This window comes from Colletotrichum siamense (assembly GCF_013390195.1).
Source record: "Colletotrichum siamense strain Cg363 chromosome Unknown KSG_Cg363_contig04, whole genome shotgun sequence".
Lineage (NCBI taxonomy): Eukaryota > Fungi > Ascomycota > Sordariomycetes > Glomerellales > Glomerellaceae > Colletotrichum > Colletotrichum siamense.
In genome coordinates, this window is record NW_023501017.1 from 2,271,125 (window position 1) to 2,290,795 (window position 19,671).

General features: G+C 55.6%; 2 protein-coding genes across 2 annotated transcripts; both read right to left on the reverse strand.

Annotated features, from left to right (window-relative positions):
- Nucleotides 1-2,747: 2,747 nt before the first annotated feature.
- CGCS363_v006549 (putative Xaa-Pro aminopeptidase) lies at nt 2,748-4,873 on the reverse strand (the record flags this gene model as incomplete). The annotated part of the gene is made up of 5 exons (XM_036638398.1): nt 2,748-2,958; nt 3,026-4,135; nt 4,194-4,320; nt 4,459-4,532; nt 4,815-4,873. 5 exons carry the CDS (start codon nt 4,871-4,873, stop codon nt 2,748-2,750), a joined length of 1,581 nt encoding a protein of 526 aa, XP_036495708.1.
- A 2,863-nt stretch (nt 4,874-7,736) lies between these two features.
- Nucleotides 7,737-10,872, reverse strand: ASG1-8 (Activator of stress genes 1; the record flags this gene model as incomplete). The annotated part of the gene is made up of 5 exons (XM_036638399.1): nt 7,737-8,588; nt 8,642-9,026; nt 9,080-9,709; nt 9,759-10,506; nt 10,560-10,872. The coding sequence occupies 5 exons, from the start codon at nt 10,870-10,872 to the stop codon at nt 7,737-7,739; spliced, it is 2,928 nt and encodes a 975-aa protein (XP_036496606.1).
- Nucleotides 10,873-19,671: the final 8,799 nt, after the last annotated feature.

A 19,671-nucleotide genomic window follows, 5' to 3' on the forward strand; every position in this document is an offset into this window, starting at 1 on the left:
GCAGCAAGAGCAGAGGCAGGGGGTGTTGCTCTCGATACCGGCAAAGGCCTTTCCTCAGAAGGTGATACAGGCTTTTCTTCTGCTCCCACACACCCCGTGGTGGTTGTTGCCTTTCGAACCTGAAGTATATGGTCGGAAAGCGCCACGGAGCAAGACCAGCAACGGCGACTGGACTGGACCGCATTTCTGACGACTTCTGGGCTCCCTCTTCTCCCGGAACCCTCCTCGACTCCACTCCAACAACAACAACAATTCTCCCACATCCATCTACGCCCGTCTCAATTTTGGCTGCACTACCACATTCTTCTTCTCAGCAGTCGGATACTTCAACTTACCGGCTTATCATCGTCCGATTCGCTGCATACCCATAACATCGCCATACTCTTCCCACCATGGCTGGCTCCAGTACCGCCGCAATCCCCCGGAATCCTGACTGGGACAAATGGTCTGTAGGCAAGAAGATCTTCCATGAAACGTTCTGGCAACAAATTCGGGATGGCCAGGATGAAGACTTTAAACGCGCCAACCTCAGATTTCTGAGACTAGACGTGTCTTCCGTGGACATGTCTGATCTTTACTTTTTGCAAGCAAAGGTTACCGGCGACTTGAGAAAATACGTGCAGCATATCTGGCTGAACGTAGCATTCCATAAATGCAAATGTGAATGCCAGCCTGGCGAGGCGGAACCAGATGATGCGACGAAACTGGGCCGCAATCAGCACGGGAATCCGATCAATAATGGGCCGCACGCGACACTATTGCAACAAGCCATCAGAAAGCTTTTTGACGCCTTGACAGATTGGAAAGAGCCTGTTCTAAACGAAAAAGGGATTGCAATCGAACTTAGCGCACAGTCATACTCTTACAAGAGGCACTTCAACTTCGACAGGTCGTATTTTGGGTCATCTGACGAAATAGGGTCTTCACTAGAAGATGAAGAAACACATCAAGAACTTGACGTATCGGCTTTTCCAGATTACACGAAGCGCATTCACAAACAGATGGCATTCCGCTTGTCTGCAGACGGTTTGCCTACGCTTCCAGCAGTCACCAAGTTCGTACTGCGCAGACAGTTTCGTCACAGCCTTATATGCCCGCCAGAAAAAGGCAAAGGCAAAAGCAAACATAAATGGGGATTAAGACCCATCTTAAGAAGGTTGCCTAACCTTAAGTCTCTGGTTTTCGAGCCATGGCGAGCGTGGACTGATGAGCACCAGCGTCTTTGCGATCAAGGTAAGTGCGCAGTATTCATATGAGACTCAGGCCAAAGCAAGGACGACAGCAAGGACGACAGCAAGGCCGACAGCAAGGACGACAGCAAGGACGACAGCAAGGCCGACAGCAAGGCCGACAGCAAGGCCGACAGCAAGGACTCACGTTCATTCATTATCCCATTCATCACTGACTTTTATCATTTAGAATACGGTTTGTTATTGTCGAAGCTGCCAGAAACAATCACAGACGTATCTGTGTATGAGGACAACAACGAGTCCTACGCCCAGAGGATTGCCGGTGTTGACCGCCTTCTTCGTGTCCCCAACGCTTCCCTCGGAACAGAGCTCGCTGAGGCAAGCCAAAACCTCACAAAGTTATCCGTTGCATTCATGGCCGAAGCTGATGACTTTTTTGATGAGTGCTGCGGAAAAGAGGGCTTCCGATGGCCACATCTGGAGTCTCTCGCACTGACATCACGGCTACTCGCGCGCGACGATAACAAGGCGATATTGGATATGCTGAAGAAGGCCGCAAGGGTTGCTGAACGTATGATCAACCTCAAAACCATGGCGATATGGTTTGGCACCGAACATGAGGCTTATTGTTTCGCATACCACCAACGCAACGGACACAGTCGCATTACCTGGCAAGGCACTAAGTCATTGGTAGATGATACCAAGCTGATTCAGCTCTGGACAATTGTAGCCTGGAAACAAGATGCCTCTTTCGACGGTTTCGTGCAGGAGGGTTTGTCGGACATAGGTTGGAAACTTAATAGTACATACTTTGCGGGCTTAGAAGGGCAGTTGAACTCAGCTCAGGAGCTCAAATCTCATGGGCATGCGGCGTTCCTCTTTGGGGATACCTTGCCCGCCGATGTCATTGACCCGCTTTCTCTGTGGCAGATGCAGCAGGAAGCTCGCGTGTTGTGAGCGTTTACATGTACGTTAAGGGGGCAGACTTAGCATAGAATGATTGTTATGAGTTGTGCTAGCAGGCAGTGTCAGTTGGCTTCCGGGCAGTGTCTATACACACGTATATCCTCGTAAAGCGACTATGTTTCAAGTCATCGTCGTCGTCGTTGTCGTCGTCATCCTCTATCACTGTTATTTTTTTTTTCGCTACCCCTATTGTTTCTCTATTGCTGTCGTCGTTCCTGCTAGGACTTGTATCGTTCATTGTACTTCCTGTTATGTTTGTCTTCCGCGTCGTCGTTTCCATGATCTATCTCGTTCTCACCCACATAGGTAGCAAGGCTCTTTTGTAGACTTGCGGACTTCGGCGGCACTCCCAATCGTCGAGCAAGCAAATTTTGGATTCAACGATCAGCGTCGCCATCATGTCTTGTCAATCATGTAATCGTTGGAAACTAAATCTCGCCATCAAAACCGCTCAATCGCAACCCACCAAGCGGCGCAACTCATCTCAGCAACGCTCGCCCAAAAGCCACACACGACGCTTCCCCCATATCATCATCCGTCTATACAGGAAAGTGGAAAAAAAAAAAAAAAAAAAAAAAAAAACAGAAAAGCTTAGGCTTTGCCATTGATGACTCTCAACAGCTCCTCGCCCTTTGGCGCCCCGGTCGAGAGGTTCTCATAGCCGTCGTCCGTGACGAGGATGTCGTCCTCGATGCGCACGCCGCCGACGCGGTAGTACTTCTCCAGCACGGCCTTGTTGATGAAGCGCGCGTGGCGGGGGTTGCTGAGGAAGTAGCCCTCGATGTATTCCCTGCAAAAGTACCTGTGTTCCTCGCGTCAGCATTGGTTGTTTCACAGTATCAGGTGTCGTTGGGGATGGCGAGACTTACACGCCCGGCTCGACGGTGACAATCATGTTCTTCTTCAGGTACTGCCGGCCCTTGTACGGCGGGGGCACCGACGCGGCGGCGGCCGTGGCCCGCGCCATGGCGCCCATCATCTCCGGCGTGATGACCTCCCGCTTGCCCACGCGCCCGCCGGCGGCGCCGCCGCCCATGGCGTTGTTTAGTAGGAGAAGCCGCTCCCTGCCCGAGACGTCGTGCACCTCGAGGCCGACGTGGTGGCCCAGGCCGTGGGGGAAGAAGGCGGCGACGGTGCCGGCGTCCCAGACCTCGGCGGGGTCGCCCCGGAGCACGCCGAGGGCGAGCAGGCCCTCCTGGGCGACCTGGCTGGCGTGGATGTGCAGGTCGAAGAACAGCGTGCCGGGGCGGATCATGGCGATGCACTCGTCCTGCATGCGTTCGACGATGTCGTGGACGGCTTTCGCCTCGGGGGAGAAGCGGCCCGGGATGGGGAGGGTGCGGGTGATGTCGCTGGCGTAGCAGCGCCACTCGCAGCCGGCGTCGAAGACGACGACGTCGCGGCCCTCGAGGGGCTCGTCGTTTGCGTCGTAGTGGAGGGTGCCGGCGTTGGGGCCGCTGCCGGCGATGATGGCGTAGGCCTGGTCGCGGGTGCCGGCGGTGGTGCAGCGGGCCTGGAAGATGGCCTCGATCTCGGCCTCGTTCTCGAGGTGGAGCAGGCGCTCCGCGACGCGACGGTGGGCGGCGGCGGAGACGGCGTTGGCCTTGCGGATCATGGCGACCTCGTACTCGGTCTTGACGACGCGGGCCTGGTCGACGGCGGGCTGGAGGGAGGTGAGGTCGACGCGGACGTCGGCCATCTCGCGGAGGAACTCGCCCGAGAGGGGCACCTGGTCCGGGTGGATGACGTAGAGGGTCGACCCGGGGGCGAGGTGGCGGTAGAGGAACTTGTTGAGCTGAGTGGTGTAGCGGACGTCGTCGACGTCGAACTGCTTGAGGCACTCGGCGATGCCCGGGGTGCGGCCGAACCAGAGGACCTGGCGCGGCTCGACGTAGGGGACCCAGAGGATGAGGCGGTCCGAGGCGAGCTCGTAGGTGACGGCGCAGTCGGCGAAGTTGGCGCCGCTCAGGTAGTAGAAGCTATTCGCGGTGTTAGTCGGCTTGAGGTCCGTAAGGTTTGGTGGGGGGGTAGCTTTACTATCGTCGTTGCCTGAAGGCCGGGCCCATGTCCGAGTCTTCATATTCGCGGCTTGGTTCGCCGGGGAGGAAGATGAGGCCATCGCTGACGTTGAGCTCGGCGGCGACCTTGCGGGCGTGGAGTTTGGCTTCACGGTGTTAGTCTCAAGTCTTTGGTTATATTGATGATGAAACACAGTCATTTCCACAGGCCTCTCATTAGGCTCACATAACATCGTGGCAAAGACACTTTTTCACAACCAACATTAAAACGGAAACTTGCATACCGGGATACTTGGCCGGGATCGGCGCAACAGAATTGACAGACTCGACCGTCGGTGAAGTCTTCACCTCGATAGCCCTTCACCGAAGCACAAAACACAAATCAGCAAACATTACTCATCAGTCGGTGTGAACAGGCAAGAGAATTAGAGCGAGCGAGTGAGTGAATGAGAGATAGGTGGAGGGGTGTGTGTGTGTGTGTGCACGCAAGCAAACACGGGAACAGCAGGAAGCTCGTTCTGGCATCTCGGGATGGCCGAAGAGGAGCTGCGTGGTGTCTCTCGCCTCCATCGCCAAGGCTCGAGTTCCCGGATTGGACAGAAGGAGATGGAAGTGAACGCGCAATGCTTTCTCCACCTACAGAGCATCAAACTCATCCACCACGACGACATCGTGATCAACGGCGCTCTCCATCGTCATGGTTGCTTCTTTCTGCGATCCTGTGCCGTCTCTTGGGTCGTGAGCAAAAGGCGGGGTCCCTAGTATGTGGTGGTGATGGGTGGTGGGCGTGTGTTTCCCCGTCGTCCGATGGCAAGGGTGGGTGGTGATGGGCGGTGGGTGGTGGTTGGTTCGGCAAGGCGGTCTGACGACGACTGAGTTCCCGCCCAAGAGGCTCTAGAACGTCCCGCGATGGGCCAAGGCAGAGGAAACGCAGATGCGGCTAGGATTAAAGTAAGGTACAAGGTTTTGGGTCTTGGGGTAAGGTAAGGCAAGGCAAGGCAGGTTTAGTTGGGCTGGGTATCCGTAGTAGTGTAAGGTAGGTAGAGTGGGATGCAGCAGATGTGACGGGACCTCTGGGTGCGTGCCGCTGCGGCTCTGTGGTTCAGCCCAATAGGCGATGCGGCTCGTGAAGGGTGGTTTGTGCTGGATGGGGGTGGCGTTTACGTGGCGTCGCGTGCCAAGACTTTCCCGAGCGGTACCGCAGCGGTGCACTGTAGGGCCAAGTATCTACCGCAGCGTGGGTTCGGACAACAGCCGCGGGCAGGCTACCTACCCAGAAGCTAGATCAGGTCTCGGTTGCAAGGCGAAACCTGGGGATTGGTCGATCGGTGTCGTTTGTTTGGTGGAGGGGCACTGCGCAGTAAGGGTTGGAGGAGGAAGGAGGGGCCGGAATGACGATGACACTGGAGCGTGCGTGCATGTGTCGTCGTCGTCGTTGTTGTCTTCGGCAGGTAGGGAACTGGGAACAGGTCGAACCGGCGGCGGTGGTATGCGATGTGTGATGTGTGGGCTCCCGGGTCGTCCCCGTTGTTCTGCGTTGGCGCAAGTTCCGCTCTTCGGTGCCTCCGAGAGGTGACGACGGCACGGGGGCGTCTGTTCGGTGTTGCGGGATTACGGAGTCTGACTAAAACGCCTTGGAGCATCGCTACGAGCCAGAAAAAAAGTGGCCCGGCTCGACGACCTCAGGGTTCTTCTACGCGTAGTGCGAGGAGATGCAGCATGACAAACAACCGTCTCGTGATAGGACGACCCGTCTTTCAGAAAGAGGGCCCGGCGCGCGAGATTCCCATCGTCCGCGGTGGCCCGTAGTGTCACGACTCACCGGTGGACCTCCCCTTCATTCAGCCCAGTGCGCGCCGTCGCCCGCCATTACGCCCCATCGAAAAGAACATGCAAGAGAAGGAAGGGGGCCGACTTCGGTGCCGAAACGGCCTGCCGCTGCGAGCTGGATTCTGATAAGGATTTAGCGGAGATATCATACCCACAGCGCTACGCCCAGCTAGAGTCCACCACTGTCGTCTTTGGTGTGGACCGGGGACGGTTCCTGTGGGGAAAAAGCGCCGCGATCCAATCACTGCCAATGTCCAGCTTCACCAGTGTTGTATGTATCCCTACTCCGGTACGAATACATACAGTGCCCCTCTCTACATACCTGGTAACTCGACCCCCTTGTCCCCTGGATTTGCAGCGGCGGAAGGTACCGTTCGAACGACTCCCCCCCCTGCTACTCACCTCACCATCTCCATCGGGGTCACACTGTGTGCTCGCGAACATGTCTCCCAAGGTCCCGCGAAGAGGGGAACGAAGAAGACGTCAATACGGTGAGCCATCATCGTAGGTAGCGACCGACGGGACCCCGAGCTAGGAAGGTGGGCAGAACATTCAATATGTTTTTGCTTCAGGCTTCAGCGTACGAATAGAGGGCCGCGGTACGGGTACTCCTGTCACACATACTTTTTCTCTCTTCAACGGATACAACGCTCTGGAAACAGGCGGCCAACGGTTCCCGCCTTTTACTCCTCTCGCATCAGCCCCGTCGTTCGTTTCCCTGAATCCCGCATGACTCCTCCTCCAAAACCGATACGAGTAGCGAAGGGAGGTACTTGCTTGTACATAGATTAGTATCCCGCCCCCAAATGTCGAGGCGTTGGGGAACCGCTTTTCTTGCCAAAAAAGCCAAGATCGCGAGAGAACAGTGAATACACACACCCACCCACCCCTGCCTGGTAAAACCCGTCAATCGCCTTACCGATACCAACCCCCTCCCTCTCCTCCACTGGACAGGCTGAACGTAACGTACCTCGGCGGCCTGTAGGTCAAAAGTCTTGGCCTGTAGCTGCGATGCGATGCGATGCGATGCGCTGCAATGCACGCCGAGCTGCACTCAATTCCATCACCTACGTAGTGTAGTATGCCTGGGGAGGGGACCGTTTGTGTCGCAAGTGGTCCCTGGAGAGCACTTTTGTTCCCGCCTGAATCAACCCTCCTTCAACCCCACCTGGAGGTTGTCACTCCGTCACCCCATGCCCCAAAGCTTGATAGGCCTCTGCTGCCTGCCTAGTTAGCTCACATAGATGCATACAGATAGATGGTCATGATGTTGGTACAGTTGTCTATATCCAATTGTATACTAGCTGCTGCATCAACTACCATACAGGGCACAGATTCGTAAAGTGCTTCGGGGAGTATGCACACATGTCTCCCCTGAATAGATCCATGAACCTTCATTGAACGGCTCGTTGGTGATGTTGTTCATGGTGGCGGTCCTTGCCTTTCGAGTCGCCTCGCCCTTTGTCTTGCCTCGCCTTCGTCCTGGTGACCGTTTCCGCCTCTTGCCTATGCAGACTTGATTGTAAAACCCTTTATATCAAGTCACAACCTGAACGCCTGCGGGAACCGATATGGCCCCTATACCACTCCCCCAGCCGGCTGGCTCTTTCCACAATCCTCTCCTCTCCTCCTGTCAAAAAAGAACCCCTGAAAAATAATCGCACCCTGAGCTTGCAGGGCTCCAAAAATAATGCTGGGTATCACTTGAAGCGAAATGGTGCTGCCGCCCCCCTCACAGGCCCTGATATCCGTTCCTGGCAAGCAATCCCGCTGCCCAGTTGCTTTGATAGCCAGCAGACTCAGCGAGCATCCTGTCAATGTCTCCAGGTCGTTGCTGCTGCATGTGCGCTCGCCTGGCCTGCTCTATCCTCGCGGCGTCCGACATGCCCGGGTATCCCGAGTGCTGGTACATGTTGGACATGTCGAACCCTGACTGGTGGTGTTGGTGGTGGTGTTGTTGCGGCGGTTGCTGCTGCCCCTGTCCCTGGTGCAGGAAGTAGGCCGGAGACTGGCCGAGGAGCTGCGTGTCGATGTCGTCGAATGCGCCGGGCATCATGAAAGAGGACGCATCCTGCGGGCCGCTGACGTTGTTCGGCCCGGGTCCCTTCTGGTAGCCCAGCTCCATCATCGGCTGGTTGGGGTAGGCGAACGGGTCCTCCGACGGGAACATGAGCGAGTCGAGCTTGCTAATGTGGTTCATGTTGTTGCTGTGCGCGTGTGGTGGCGGGAATCCTTGCGGACGGGTCGAGCTGGCCGACGTGCTCACCGAGTCTGGAGTCGCCCGCGAAGCCATGTCCATGGAGAGTAGATCCTGCATCGCGAGGTTCGGGTCCTGGTACGCAGCCTCCGAGATGGGCACCCCGTCGAAGGAGCCGCGGACGTGCGACAGCCGCCCGCTGGCGATGGACACACTGGGCGATCGGCTCATGTCTTCGGATCGGCGATGGTTCATACCCCCGTGCATGCCCGGGTGGCCATGGATGGGTATCGAGCTGGTCTTTGGCCCGGGTGCCGATCGCTTCTTCGTAGGGATCGGCTGCGCCTTGGCCTGACGGAGCCTCTCGGGCAATTGTTCAAACAAGACCTGTCCTATGTTAGCCCATGTCGCGCCAAGAACAGATTGGGGTAAGCACTTACGTTGAGGGCGTCGGTGACCCTGTCGGCGGCTTGGCTCTTGTTCTTCAGTTTCGCAACAATGTCTCTTCCTGCAATGGCGTCCTCAAGGACTTCCGCGGAGCCTGGCTTTTCGGGATTCTCGATGGCGTAGAAGACGAGCGAGAGAATGGCGAAGAACTCGGTGAAGAGCATAAACCAGTAAGGCCCGGCAAGCACGTTTTGCTTGCGGATTTCGATGCCAATATGGACAATGTTGCGCGAGACGCTGATGCATGCCGCGGCGCAAGCATACGAAAGCTCGTCAATGTTCTTGTCCATGCTGATCCGAGGAGACACGTAGTGAAGGAACGGCCTGTAAAGAACGAGCTGCACATGCGCGTAGGCGAATCTCAACAAGTGACGGACGCTGTGGCATTGTTAGCAAATTAGTCTGTTGTCAAGGGTCCCAATTTGACCTACCGGATGACCTCGACAGGACCGTCAGGGCTGGGCCGCCATTGCGCAGGCAGAACCTCGTACCACTCCTGCAACTCGGTCTCGATCCGCTTGATGTTCGCGTAGCTGATAAGGTACGTCGCGCCCGGCTTGTCTCCCTTCATGACGCTCTGCCCAAGGCCCTTCAATGGATAGACGAACTTAAGGATCTTGGCCAGAATCTCCATCAGACGAGTGTGGGCATTGAAGGCCTCGAAGAACGAAAAGACCCCCGGCGGCGGAGTCAGAATACCCTCGTTCGTGATGTATTCGTCGTCGATCTCGGTTGGGTACGGCTGATCAATATCGTCTGCGTTGAGCAGTAGCGGGAATCCAAGCATGGCCGAAACGTAGATATCCATCTGTCGGATCACCCAGAATACCCGCTTCCTTACTTCCTGTTCGATGATGGAAATCTGCTCGTGCTTCAAGAACCTGTGCAGACCCATGCGCAGGGCTGATCGGAGTGCGATTCCCACGAACGCGTAACATCCGCTTAGATTCGAGGTTGCTTGCAGGAACAGAATCATAAAGAGCAGTGCTTGAAGGGATGTCAGGTCTCGACATTCCGTGATATCTTGAAGAATCCTCCTGGCGGTGTCATAATATTTCATTCTGTGACAGGTTAGGTGAGGTTCAAAGATTGGAAGTTGTTATTACGTACCCTTCTTCCGCGGACTCCTTGTAGGCCACGGGAGGAGCGGTCTCGTCCAAGTTGGCATACATGCAGCCCAGGGCCATAACAGCAAATAGCAAGCCCACAAAACGGTGCTCTTCCTTGGTGTAATCTTCGTGAGACTTTTCGTAAACGCGGTCAAATAATTCGTAAAAGGTGGGAATGTGGACCACCCGGATCAGGCAGGTAGCGCAGTTGAGCGAGTAGTAGCAGAGCTTCCTTGCCACTTCCTTTGGGGGAAGTTCAGGAGCAGTTGCCAACGACGCGTCGAAAGGGGAGGAGGCGGCTGATGCTGGGGAATCCAGGTTGATCAAGCCAGCAGGTCGTTCTGGCCGAGGGAGAAAAGGTACTTTGGTCACCGGTCCCATCATGCCCCGGAAGTTCTCCTTCATGCGGCGCAAAAAGACAGCCCCAGATGACACGCCGTGAAAGTCCCAACCGCCCTTCTCGTCCAAGTCCAGCTGGCCTATGGACTCGATCATGGACAGAAGCTGAGCGTCTTTCTCCTCAGGGATAGCAAAGGGGTCTTGCCTCAACTTGGATACCGCTGCTCGTGCGTGCTCCCTGTTGCGGAACTCTTGCTGAACAGCAGGGTCGAGCGTGGGATCGGCCAAGTCGACGTCCGGCATGAACTTGCGCAAAAGAGCTTCTGCACGTTGCAGGCGGCTTTCCAATGCCTCAATGTACTGAGGAGCAGGATTGCGCCTGCGGTTTGAAGGCTTGTCATATGTGCATTCTGGCGAAGTTGTCAGTAAATTAGGCATAACAGAGCTCTCAGAATCTACAAACCGTAGCTGTAAACTGAGCAATGAGTGCAAGGCTGCTTGCCATCGCACTTGATTTTTTTGCGCCTGCACTCGTCGCATGCCCTGGTTACACGTCGACGTTTCTGTACGGGAGCGTTGGGAGCGTCAGGGCCGCCCGCCTTTTCGTCCATGTCAGAACCAGAATGGCTGCCGCTGGGCGAGGGAGGTTCCTTGACGGGCCACCCAGCGGAAGGCGCCGCAGATTCGTTGTCCGACATGTTGGGAGAGACGCCAGAAGCTTGCGAATCCGGGGGAGAGTTGTTGTCGGTCTTGACAGGGCGTGGTGGAGGACTCATTGCTGGTGGTGGTGGGAGCAAAACCAACAAGAGGTGCGTGTGCCAAGAAATGCCAGATTGGAGGTGATGTGTGGTTGTGTAGTAGCTGTTTGTGGTGGTGGTGGTAGTGGTGGTGACAGCTCGTTCGAGCTCACGGTTCTCGGTGTAAGTGCAGTTATGGTGGACGAGCTCTTTGCATATTTGTGTATGTGTGCAAGGGTAGTTGTCCGACAAGCCAACCCAATTGCTAGGAACGGCTTCCGGACTGACCAGTCTTGAACATTTGAAGAAGAACGAAACGTGTGCCAAGACTTCGCGGGGGATAGAAGGAAGATAAGTTTAAACAAAACGGGAGACGAGAGGAGGAGCCGGGGGATCTTTTGCCTCTTTGCTGGCTCGTCTGGGTAGCTGGGGGGTGGAAGGCCCTTGTTTAAGGCCGAGCAGGGTGCGGGTGCGGTGCGGTGCGGTGGTGCGGTGCAGCGCAGCGAGCAGCAGACTGAGAGATGGGCGTGTAAGTCGCGCGGAAGCTGAGCGCGAGGATGGATTACGTAGCGGTAGGTAGCGTCTCGGCCGGGGTTGGTTGAGACAAGAGAGTACACGAGTCGAGGGTATGGAGAATATGGTCCCGCACGGTGCAGTCACCGCGCTACTGGGACTGACTGCAACACACAGGACACGATCTGGCGGCAGCGGGAAGGGTGGTGTAGTGTACTCCCCCCTCCTAGTCCCAGTACACTAGCATTCTGTAGTGTACCTGCCTTGCCCTCCCAGGACTTGGAGACCGGAGTCTAGCACCCCGGCTCGAGGCAAGCTGTAGCAGTATCCTAGGATCTTGGGGGTGTGTATGTGTGTGCGTGCTCTTCCTGTGTACTGGTTGGGTCACTTAGCGGATAGGGACAAGAGGGAACGGAGACAATACGAAACCGTCGCGAAGGGGGACGGGGAAGCTAGGACGAAAGGGCAATAGGGATCGGTACGAGGGTCAACGCCGTGAGTATGTATGATGTGTGAGTGTGAGTGGTAGTGGAGGGGGGCAGAAGAGGGGATGGAAGTTGGGGGAGTTCGACTTGGAGACATGATAGAGTGTGTGTGTCCAAGTCGAAGGAGGGGAGGGGAGAGGGGAGGGGCGAGCATGAGAGGAACAGGGGAGGCGTAAGGCAGACTACACTGTGACTGCTGAGTGGCATGTATGTACAAGGCCAGCAACAAGCCAAGATGAATTAAGGTAAGGCGAGCAGAGCGTCCAGACGACCTGTCGTGGCGCTCGTGCTTGGGATGCTTGGGACACTGGCGGAAGCGCGCGAGGAGACACAAGGGACAAGACTTTTCGAACTGGGTTCTTGGGCTGGGAAGAGCACAACACAATGGCAAGTACCGCTTCCCCCCAGCAAGCAACAAGAGAAGAAAGGGCCCACCGAAGGGGGACCGGGAGGGGGGGCGTATTCCAGGGAAGATGGAGGTAGGGTGGTGAAAGCTCGGTCGAGGCGACCGCGGTGAGAGATGCGCGGTAGCCTTTGGTGACAGATGGCGGCAGCTAGATGCGCGAAAGAGACCATCTCCGCGGTACGCATGGTCTGTGAGCGATGCGCCCAATGACTACTGTTGTTGTGGTCATTTATTGTACCTGTATATGCACAGAACGTGAGGACGGAAAGTACGGGGATTAGAAGTCTGTACATAAAATGTGCCTATGGCGAGTTTGCGCCGTATCTCGTCGCAGAGTACCTTTCCGCTGGGAGGAGTGGGAGGAACGGGGATCGTGTGTCGATTCCACCGAAAGCCAAGACAAGACAAAACGGACGAAAAGAGACGCTCCAAATCGAAAGGGTGCCCGCCCCTGGACCTGACATATGTTGGTGCTAGGACTCTCAAACTCTGAACAAAGGGGAGCATCCCGACCCGACAGTGTTCTCTGCAGAGTGCAACAGGCAGCACGGGCGAAAAGTGCGGTGCTGGGATAAGCTAGAACTGCGAGGACGCTCTGAAATGTACGGGACCAGAAGGTAAGGTAGAGCGAGACTCTCAACCCCGACGGTGGTCGGTGGCATAGAGTCCGGACTCGAGGGGCCATGCTTGTTTCCGTGTTAAAAGCGCCATTGCAAGTGGAGGGCGTCAGGACAATGACGAGATTGGAGTAGTTGGAGCTTCTTTCTTGAGAACTTGAGCTAGGCTCCGTTGAGTTAACATGTTGTAGGCAAAAATAGCAGTGCTTTGTGGTGCGGGTAATCTGAACGAACAGAAGGGTTCTTTTGAAAAAGCCAACGGTGCGAAGGGGGCGAGAAGCTAAGCGTGGATGTAGAATTTCGGGTTGGGGTTTGGCTTCGGGCCCGCAGAGTTGCAAATGCTCACTTCCCTTGTCTTGACGAGTTAATGATGATGGCCAATCTGCTGGGCCTGTGACCAAAGAATGGGGACTGAGACTGGGACTGGACCTGGGAACTGCCGTTGGTGGCTGTCAGTCAGTACCTGGGCGAGTACGGCGTACACTACCATTTGCGGAGGCGCAAGTGGTACGTGTAATTCCGTGTAAACACAATTTGGCTGATTGCGATTGCAAGGAGCATCTCGTCTCTGCTTCGTCTCATGGCTATCGAGTGATTAATTGGCCGTGGGACGTACCGCGCGGGAGACCACACACGCTTCGGAACACTCTCAGACTGGCTCTGGGCCGTCGCAGGGCGGGCATACTTCAGCGAGTAATCGCTCTGTATGGGATGAATAATAGCGGCGAGAGTGAGCGACCTGAGTCGAGCACGCAGCAACCGGACGGGCATCTTTGGGGCCCCCGGCTGATTTGACTCGAAAAGGAATAATAAAAGCGGAGGTTTTTCGGGAATGGATGCAGCCCGTTTTTGTTCGATGGAGACTCTTTGAGAGAAAGAGATCCGTTGCAACCAGGACCCGTCGGCCGCGGAACGCTGAGTTGCTCCTGAGAGCCTGTGGTGCAATAAGCCGCCCCCCTTCTGCTGCTGCTGTGTGCTTCGCAGAGCTGCGACCGTCGACCTTGCTTGCTTGCGCCATGTCAGTCAACTCTCCTCACAGCATCATCAGTCATGCCGCAACGCCTGCAGCTCTGCGTCTTGTGGATTGAGAGCCTGCAGCGCCAACGATGTTCGTGCATGCGTTTGGATGCACGGTGGAGCCGGGGGTACGTATGCCTTTTTACCCTTTTCTGATGTTTGTGTCTTTTGCGAATCTTGCTTGAAGCCAACCGCAGCCCTGAATTCCACGCCATTCGGTACCTTACCGCATGGCAACGTGGTGTAAGGAACCTCAATCTGCACACACACGGTAAAGTTTCTGGGTAGCAGTAGCAATGACAGACCGCCACGGGACTGTCATCCGCCCGGTCTCGTCCGGCAAGCTCCATCAAGCCACCAGCGTCTGCAAGACAAACCAAGGCCTGGTCTGACGGTCCACCACCGCTAGGGTTAAGAGGATGCCATTCAACAGGTCTAGGGTGTTTGTATGTGTCCATGAATAGATCACGGAAGCAGGAAGAGAGCAAGCCTAGGCGCTTTGTCTTGTCCTCCAGCTCAAGTCAGCAGGAAGAGACTCTCAGTGGAAAGGTAAAGACAAGAAAAAAGTCGAGTCCTCAGTCAACGCTGACTTATCCCACCTGCCTGCTATGCACGAGACGCTGGATAAAAAGTGATCCAATTGGATCGGAATTGATTCCCAGGACACCCCCGGTCAGGTCCCCGACAAGGGTACCTCCTTAATGCAAAGCAGTTCCTGTTGCGACCAGTCGAGCGCAGAGGTCAGCAGAAAATCAAATAAAATAAAAACGAGACCACAAAAACCTAGTGAAAGTGAAATGATAATGGTAATCAGAAATGGGGGACTGGTCTGATCCGTCGCCGTTGTCATTTAGTATGAGGCAGATAATGACCATCCCTAGTCCCTGGGTGCACTCGGTCCCGAGTACAAGGTTGGCCATCAACTCATTCGGTCTCCGAGTTGAGCTGGCGGAGCTAAGGCTTTTTGACTTGGCCAGACGATACCACGACGCATGGCAGGCCCAGTTTCCAAATTGTAAGGACGGGGCCTGCTGGCTCAAACGGTCTGTGATGGTGCAGAGAGTCTGGGCTCCGCGCCCGCGCCAGCGCCAGCAGCCAGAAGGTCTTTCGTCCTTGCTTCATCGGTCCATCCCAAGCATCGCATGAGAGTGGCTCTCTGTCATCGGCCATTCCCAGCAGTGGCCTTGTCAGCGACATCAGCCGCTGCCTCGTCTTGCGATTGCCTTTTTTTTCTCTCTTCAAGCTGTGACTCTTACCCTCCCTCGGCCTCCACCCACATTCCTTGGTGATGGAGGCAGGAATTGGTCCGAGGTTGGGATCGAGGGTCCAGTGCGTTTGTTAATTGTGTCGCCATGGTGGAGAGGCACGACAGACACGGCAGGCGAGACCATCCGCGCCGATCCAAAGAAGTATGGAGGATGGCATACACCTTCGTGACCTTGCACAGGGACCGGGAGACAAGCTAGACCAACAGGAGGGTGCCACTGGCCAAGAGCCAAGTTGCAGGACAAGAAAAGGCGGCGGCGACGAAGACGACGACGACGACGACGACGCAGGCGGGCCGCCCCCTTTGTCGTGGCATGAAGCAAGGCCGTCGAGTCTTCTTGTCGAGTGTGTGTGTGTATGAGACTGAGCGTTCAGGTGTGAGTTGTGTGCGCGCAGGCGAGTGGCCCGCAGGACCCCTGTACTTCTTGGTGGGCCCCCCTTCCGGATAGCCAGCTCGCAGAAAGATGGGCATTTGGCATGGCCATCGCGAGATTCTGGGCTTTGGATGCAAGCATTGTGGGAATGGAAGACGCATGGAATATTCGAAAAGGCTTCGTTTGGTGGATTACCGTCGCATGGTTGACGGGACGTTGTCAAATGGTCCGCCCTACAGAAGAGCAGGGCCCAGGGCTGAGGGAAGGTGAGGTTCTGAAGTCTTGGCATCCGTCATTGGGGTCGACTCTATTGCGAGTTTTGGCTGTCAATTTTCTCTTTTCGCGAGAAGGGGGGAGCCATTGGATCAGATTGGCGTCCCGTCGGGTGATTGATTGCGTTAAGGTACAGAGGGTACGGGTACGGTAGGTGCGAGACCTGAGCCCTGGAAGGCGCTTGGGGGTGGTGCTTGCCGCTGGGCTGGCTCTGGCTCTGGCTCTGGCTCTGGCGGCTTGGCTTGGGACGGGGGGTGAGCTCCTGCTCCAAAAAAGCTCCAGCTTCCAGCCTTTGGGGTCCTTCCTTCCATTGGGGGTGAGTGACCTGCACCTGCCGCTGGTTGTCTGTCTGTCTTAGAATGGGCAAGCGCTGGGTATCGTTCCTGCCACAGGTCACCCGCATGCCGTGCTTTCCCCCTCAAACGGTACAAACGGCAAGAGGCAGGAATCTTTCTTTGCTCCGTAAGTACCTTCCTTGCTTGCTTGCGTGAGTTTAATACCAAAGGTAGGAGCTGAGGTACGAACTGACTGAGGCGACCGGTAGAAGGTGACGACAACGGCAAGTACCAGGCCACGGACCACAGGGCAGCAGCCAACGGCAACGCCAATGCCGTGACGTCCCATGGATTGGAGACTGTCGAGGTCCAAGGTGTGTCCACCGCTCCCACTCCCACTCCCACCACCGCGTCAGCCCAAGGGCGGGGGGCCAGAAAACGCAAGAGCTTCCTGGTCTTAAGTCTTGGCACGCTCGATTTTCCTCTTTGCCAAGACTTCCACCCCGCCCCTTCGCGCTTGCGCTTGTCTTGACAACATCCATCGATTGTAAAGAGCCTCAGTTGATATATCAAACGTTCTGGAGATGCTGTGAATTGGGCGTTTTTTCCCGTTGTTTTTTGCTCCCAAAACTGCCCAAAAATGCCTCGTCGCTGCCGACCGTCTCGCACCCCCAGGAGTGTGCTCGGGTGTCAGAAAACAGGAAATCAAGGAACCGGCCACGTTACCTTGGTGCCCTCGCCCTCGCCCTCGCCCATCCGCGCCCGCCCTCGTTATTTCCGCAAAAATTCAATCAAAGAGAAAGAAGAGCCAAAAGACTTAATGCATGTGTCAGCCACTAGCAGGGCCACCATTGTTGACACTGTCCTCCAGAGGTACACCCAAGTACAGTGTGAGCGAACAGCATGGGGGCGGACCGACCGTCCACATCGCTAAATCTCGGTACGTACCCTTTCCTTTTTTTTCCCCCCTCCCTCTCTCATCTTTCATATGCATCCTGGCACCCTGGTACCCTGCCATCCTGGCACTGCTTCAAAACCCCGGCAAGGTACCTTACAGATTGTACCCGAACCACTCACTCAACTCTGAATCTGCCCGAGTGGTCCTTCTCTTCAGAGCAAGAGCCACCCGAGCCGACCGCAACGCTGAACCACAGTGCTCACGGCTGCTTGCCAGGTTGGGGCACCACAGTCACCACGACCACATCGCCCACCTGCGACCCCCTCGATCCCCTGACGCGACAGCGACCCGGCGGCTTCCATTCAGCGACAGCACCCACAGGACCACACGACATGCCCACTACACCACGATAACGGCCAGACTTCTGAGCAGGAGACCCTCGCAAGACGCGGACATTCATTCCAACGTCCATCCTCTAGGAAGTAAGTCATGACTTGGGTATTCAAGGTTGCGTCTTTTTATGGAATACGGATACTCTGTCTCTGACAATATCCTCCTACCTTTTGCCCGACTGATGAGTGATCCCCCGCCGCCGGGCCCAGCGTTGGAAATGGAACCCGTCATTCGCGCCCAAATTCGCTCCAGCACCCTGCCCTTGCTTCGGCCCTGCTCTGCTGGACTGGACCAGGCCCGGTTGACCTTCCATTGTGAGGCCTGACCTGGACCTTGTCTGGCTCTCTAGAGACTTGTCTGGATAGAAGACCAGACCAAACCAGCCCAGCCCAGTTGCTCTAGACTCTAGCTTCCATGCCACTGTCGCAGTCGTTGAAAATCAATCTCTCGGGCGAGCAACCCTTCGCCGATGGCTACACTTTCTCCTGCAGCAAATCAGGAGCACCGTCAACAAAATAATAGACTGAAAACCCGAGCTGAATCTGAGACTAGCCAACAGGGATCCTTTGCTTTCCCCAGTCCCATCAATCGGCACCAGTCAACTCTGGCGCGCATCGTCACAAGGCCTGCGCATTAGATCACTTTCGCCAGACATAAACTGGCAACAGGCGGAGAGCATCAAACAGCGATATGCTGCCGCAGAGGTCGACCGCGTAAGACGTGCAAGCCAAGGACGCTCGTATGGCATCGATCGAATTGGCATGCAGTACCGCACCCAATGAAGCACATACCACCTGCGCTCGACAATTCAGCCCGTCTTTTTAGCTTTGAGTTGCTTGGAAACAACACATACTCGGCCAACTACCGTCCTGTCACCTGCTGTCTGTGATCATTCCATCACCTAAAGAGCAGCGTAACTGTCTGAACAGGTACGTACCTAAACCTGCCTTGCAGCGCACATCACCTTCAACAAGATAAAATATTGGCTTGTTTTTCTTGCTTCAGTTGCTAATATCTGCGGTTTGGCTTCGGGCTCCAGTCGCAATCGTCAGACCAGTGCCATCTTCAATGCTGGCCCTGGCCCTTGTCACTGTTGAGGATTCATGTCCAACTGATCCATTCTGATCCAACCCCAATGCTGCCCTGTCGGTCCATGACGGCCTTGCCTCCATCCATCAACCCTCCTCCCGCTCGGCCATCAAACGAATCAGTGCACGAACAGGCCAAGGGTACGAACGAAGAACAAGGTGCGGCTTCTGCTTCCGCGGTCCATCTTACCACCGGCTGAACAGGGTGAGCCCAGTAGCATTGGAGTTTCTGGTTGATGTAAACTTTGCTGCCGTTTGTGTTTACAGCTGGTCTCACCACGACATAAATCGTCGTAGGCTTCGTTGTAAAGACGTTTACAAACAGTGGCTTTGTACTAAGGTAGGCGTCTTCGCCGCGCTAATCGCAGGAGAAGTGTCAGGCTATGAATGCACAAGTCCGCTTTTCGGGTTGTAAAGTTGCCGGTATACCTATGCACAACTTGACAGCCTGACCAGGCGTAAGACAACTCAAAGGGAATGCAGAAAACAGTGGCATCTGTGAGGATTAAGTGGACTTCGTAGGAGTCGGTACCCAGCTTTTGCATCCCATCCGTACATATTCTGCAAAATACGTTCATAGAAAGTGAGGTGAGGTAAGATGAGGCAGGCAGGCGTGGCAGGTTCCATGGTTCCCTTCACTCAATCTACCTTACCGTATCGCCAAGACTTTGTACCTTATCCTTATTCTCAGTGATCGACCGACTGCCGCATCTGGTCACCAATCACTGGCTCCGCGACACGCAACGAGATCGCCAGTGTCATATCTGCGATTACCATTCTGCATACTTTTTTACTTCTACCTACAACGTTGCAGTTGCAGTCACAAGTGCAGCACCACTTTTTACCTTCGACACCACGTCCGAAGAGAGTCGCGACACGGATAGACAGCTCCTCGATACTCATGCACCTCAGCTCAAGGACTTGTATCCGCTGCGTGGAGGAAGTACCTCTGGCTGTTCACTGCCTTATTCAGGTACCTCCCCTCCTTATTCAATTACCCCGCAAAAACGGCCCCCAGCCACTGCCAAACAGTCTCTGATTCGCTGGAGGCGCCACCAGCCTGCTGCGCCTGCCTGGCTCTGCCTGCAGTTACCATCCTCACCATCCCTCCATCTCTCCCATCGTGCCATCACATCACCTCCATCCAGTCGTCCTTGCCCCGTCTCATTCATCTCTTGCGCGCAGTGCGACACAGACGCCAGGGTCCATTTTCCATCGTTGTCATTCGCCTGC